Source organism: Cucurbita maxima, unplaced genomic scaffold (genome assembly GCF_002738345.1).
Source record: "Cucurbita maxima cultivar Rimu unplaced genomic scaffold, Cmax_1.0 Cma_Scf00067, whole genome shotgun sequence".
NCBI lineage: Eukaryota > Viridiplantae > Streptophyta > Magnoliopsida > Cucurbitales > Cucurbitaceae > Cucurbita > Cucurbita maxima.
In genome coordinates, this window is record NW_019272083.1 from 578,670 (window position 1) to 583,552 (window position 4,883).

The 4,883-nt window shown below is 37.7% G+C and overlaps 1 protein-coding gene across 1 annotated transcript; it reads left to right on the forward strand.

Moving 5' to 3' along the window:
• Positions 1-364: 364 nt before the first annotated feature.
• Positions 365-4,267, forward strand: LOC111472192 (basic form of pathogenesis-related protein 1-like). The gene is made up of 2 exons (XM_023117840.1): positions 365-433; positions 3,752-4,267. The coding sequence occupies exons 1-2, from the start codon at positions 365-367 to the stop codon at positions 4,265-4,267; spliced, it is 585 nt and encodes a 194-aa protein (XP_022973608.1).
• The last annotated feature ends 616 nt before the right edge of the window (positions 4,268-4,883 follow it).

A 4,883-nucleotide genomic window follows, 5' to 3' on the forward strand; every position in this document is an offset into this window, starting at 1 on the left:
ATCTATAAGAGGAAACGAGACCAAACCGGTAAGGTACAAACCTTTAAAGCTCGTCTTGTAGAAAAGGATTATACCCAAAGAGAGGGGGTGGACTATGAAGAAACCTTCTCTCCTGTTGCTATGCTTAAATTGATTAGAATACTCTTGTCTATTGCCACATTTTATGATTATGAAATTTGGCAAATGGATGATAAGACAGTCTTTCTAAACGGAAATCTTGAAGAGAGTATCTATATGGCTCTACCAAATGGGTTCATTGAACAGGATCACAAACATAGGGTTTGCAAGCTTAAAAGATCCATTTATGGGTTGAAGCAAGCATCTCGATCCTGGAATATAAAGTTTGATACCGCGATCAAATCTTATGGCTTTAAACAGAATGTTGACGAACCTTGTGTTTATAAAAGGATTGTCAACTAGCTTTCCTAGTGTTGTACGTTGACGATATTCTACTCATTGGGAAAGATGTGGGATTTCTGACTGACATTAAGCATTGGCTAGCGACACAATTCCAAATGAAAGATTTGGGAGAGACTCAGTTTGTTCTTGGAATCCAAATTGTTCAGAATCGTAAGAACAAAACACTAGCATTGTCTCAGGCATCGTATATCGACAAAATGTTGATTCGATATAAGATGTAGAACTCCAAGAAAGGATTATTACCTTTCAGGCATGGAGTTCATTTGTTGAAGGATCAAAGTTCTAAGACACCCTAAGAAATTGAGGATATGAAACACATTCCCTATGCATCAGCAGTCGGTAGTTTGATGTATGCCATGCTATGTAACCAACCTGACATATGCTATGCTGTGGGAATTGTCAGCAGATATCAGTCCAATCCAGGACGTGCTCATTGGACTGCCGTTAAGAATATAATCAAGTATCTTAGGAGAACGAGGGACTATATGCTAATGTACGGTGCTAAGGATCTGATCCTTACACGGTACACTAACTGCGATTTTTAGACTGAAGTAGATTCGAGGAAATCGACATCAGGATCTGTCTTCACTTTGAACGAAGGAGCAATAATATGGCGAAGCATAAAGCAAGGTTGCATTTCTGATTCCACCATGGAGGCTGAGTATGTTGCTGCTTGTTAAGCAGCGAAAGAATCTGTATGGCTTAGAAAGTTCTTAACTGATTTGGAAGTCGTTCCAAATATGCATCTTCCCGTCACTCTTTATTGTGATAACAGTGGAGCAGTTGCAAATTCGAAAGAACCAAAAAGCCATAAGCGAGGAAAACATATTGAGCGCAAATATCATCTCATAAGGGAGATTGTGCAACGAGAAGATGTGATCGTCACACAGATAGTTTTGGAGCACAACATTGCTGATCCATTTACAAAGCCTCTCACGGCTAAAGTGTTTGAAGGGCACCTAGTGAGTCTAGATCTACGAGTTATGTAATCTAGGGCAAGTGAGAGAAAAGGCATGAGTATGTGATGCCCTAGTTTATTGTATTTATGTCTCTCTCTACTCAACGTTATAAAACCCCACTGGAGTTTTAGTCCAAGTGGGTGTTTGTTGGGTTTTATGTCCTAAAACTCATAGTTTGTAAACAAAGACATATTCTATTTTCAATAAAGTTATTACTGATGTTTATTCAGTAAAGATTGTTATTGAATAAAGTGAACTTTACGATCATTAATCTAAATCCAATAAACTAAGAACACTTTTGCTATAGTATTATTACTTGAACTATATGTAGAGTCTCTCTTCATATATGCTAAATCCCTCCCAAGTTTAGTCACTCACCGGATTCAACAATTCTGTTCTAAGGACGGAGGATAGTGGAGAAGGCACTAGTGGTGGATCGAAACCGGTTCGTGAGGAAAAAAGAATTTGAACTACAAAAGGTTAGTATTCAAATTCATTAAGTTTTAATACTTATGAACATGCTAGTTATTTACTATAATTGATGGTCTAAAAGTGCCAAAGATCCAAATTGCTTCTGCATGTGTTATATTAGCACCATCAGTGGGCATTACACTCAGATAGTGTGAAGGAGCTCGTTGCAGCTTGGATGTGCTAGAGTGCCCTGCAAGGCTAATTCTCAGTTTGTTGTTTGCAATTATGATCCTCCTAGTAACTAGATTGGGGAAAGGCCTTATGGTTCTTCTTTGTATATTGGGGAATCTCCACAATAATATGATATTGTATATTTTTCTCCCCTAAATGCAGAATGAATGCAACCATGAATTTCTACAATTTTATGATATTGTCTACTTTTCTACCCAAAATTACAAAAATAAATGGAGAAAATTAACGAGTTTTAGAAATCATATCTTCACAATGGTACGATATTGTCCTCTTTTCTATCCAAAATTGCATAAATAAATGGAGAATTACCGAGATTTAGAAATCACTCGTCTCCACAATGGTATGATCTTTGTTGGATGAATGTCCCACCTCAACTAATTTAGGGAATGATCGTGGGTTCATAATCAGAAAATACTATCTCCATCGGGGTGAGGCCTTTTGGGAAGCGCAAAGCAAAGCGATGAGAGCTTATGTTCAAAGTGGACAATATCATACCATTGTGGAGAGTCGTGTTCGTCTAACATGGTATCAGAGCCACGCCCTAAACTTAACCATGTCAATAGAATTCTCAAATGTCGAACAAAGAACTCCAAAAGAAAAAAGAAAAAGAAAAGAAGTCGAGGGGAAGTGTTGGATGAAAGTCCAACTCGGCGAATTTAGGGAACGATCATGGGTCCATTGAGGTGAACTCAAAGTGGACAATATCTTCCTAATGGTATGATATTAAGTGCTTTCTTACCAATACTGCAAAAATAAATGGAGAATTACCAAGTTTTAGGAACCATCCATCTCTACACTGATATGATACTGTCTAGTTTGAGATTAAGTACTTTCTGCTTGTTGTCCTGTGAGATTATTCCTTGCTTATAGATTCATGATCATTCTCTTAACAATTTTACACACGGAGAATAGCTCCCAGAATAGCTGTCAAATGTTGTTTGAAGTCAACGGGAATAAATGCCCGCGGCGGAGATGCGAAAAACCAGTCACGATGTTTCGGCATCGAAATCGGGAGACCCACGACGGCAATTAGCTCTGCTGCACATAAGTCAATAGTAATTAAAATATACTATTGCTCGAGAGGTAGAAGGTTTTATTTCATCCATGACTATATGTTTTAAGTTAAGGTTACTTTTAGAAAAAGGAAAAAGAAATACAAAAATTCACAACTCAATTAGTAGTAAATATTTTTAATCTAAAATTCTTTTATATAATAAACCCAATCTAAATAGGTTATAAAAATTTTAGATTAAATTAGTTCATTTCGTTTACTCAAAATTTTAATAAAATATTAACATTATTTATTTATTTTTAAACATTTAATTAACCAATTCAATTTTAATACATATTTTAAAAAATTGGAGGAGAATAAATAAATAAAATTATGAAACTAAATAAAACAATAAATATATACCTACAAGTAAAAATGTATCTTTTAAGATTAACCATAATCGGGTGGATAAAGTTTCATTAATCCTAAAAAAAAAATCATAAACTAGCTAAATCTAGAAAATTTTCATTTATTTGAAGCTAATCGAAACAAAAATCTAGCTCGTAATTAAACATGGAAGCGAGAATGAATTTATTCTCTTTGAATTCCCAAGCATGACATAATTAGTTCATAATTCATGGTTTTACCCATCACATTCCATATTAAGTTTTCCATCTCTATATAAATCATTCCCTCATTCTCAATCTTCATCTCATCTCTCATCGGAATTATGTGGACTCAAACCCTTCGGATCATGGCCGCTTTCATGGTCACTTTCATTTTCCTCCTCGCCCTAACCAAAGCTCAAAACGCCCCCGGTGACTACCTCGCGCTTCACAACCGAGCTCGAGCCGAGGTCGGCGTCGGGCCCATGCAATGGAGCAACACTGTGGCCGCGTACGCTCAAGCCTATGCGGAAAAAAGAAAGGGTGACTGCGCCATGATTCACTCAACCGGGCCGTACGGGGAAAACATAGCCGCGGGCTACTACCCTGAGTTCACCGGGGCGGATGCAGTGAAGCTGTGGGCGAACGAGAAGCCGCTGTATGATCATGCATCGAATAAATGCGTGGGTGGTGAATGTGGGCACTACACTCAGATGGTGTGGCGTAGCTCGGTGCGGCTTGGATGTGCTACAGTGCCTTGCAAGGCTAATTCTCAGTTTGTTGTTTGCAATTATGATCCTCCAGGCAACTATATTGGGGAAAAGCCTTATGATTCTTGGGTGGTATGAAGAGATTTGGTTTTGGCGGAGATGCGGAAAACCAGTTTAAGGTGTTTTTAGCCTCCAAATCGAGAGAACCACGACGACGGCGATTAACTCCGCTGCAGTATGATACCCACACATGAGACGAAGACTCACTGCCACAACCTATCGCCGTTTACCAGCTCTGAATATGGAGACAAACGGGGCCGGAGTGACTAAAGGACACCCGACGCTCAAAAGGCGACCATTTTTTTTCTTACTTTACTTATTGGCACTCCATTCGTCTTTTTCTCGGCTTCGTGGGAAAAAAACAATAATAATAAATAATCAAAATGGTAAAATCAAAGAAATGCCTGTTTTTGTTGAATTACTGAAATTTCCTTTTATCGAAATACTGAAATACTGAAATTTGATAGGTACTGTGATCATTGGCCAATGCTCATGGAAAACTTCTTTAGTACTGGGTTTGGTGGAGAATGTGATTCCTGCACCAATATGACACATTCTTTTAACAGATACCAAGAAGAAGCACTTGAGCTTAGTTAGCCCAGTTTTATGAGCATGCTTGAGTGATGTAAGTTTTGGAAAAATTACCTAGACTTAGGTTATATTTAATTAGCCAAAATATACCTAAGTAATGAGT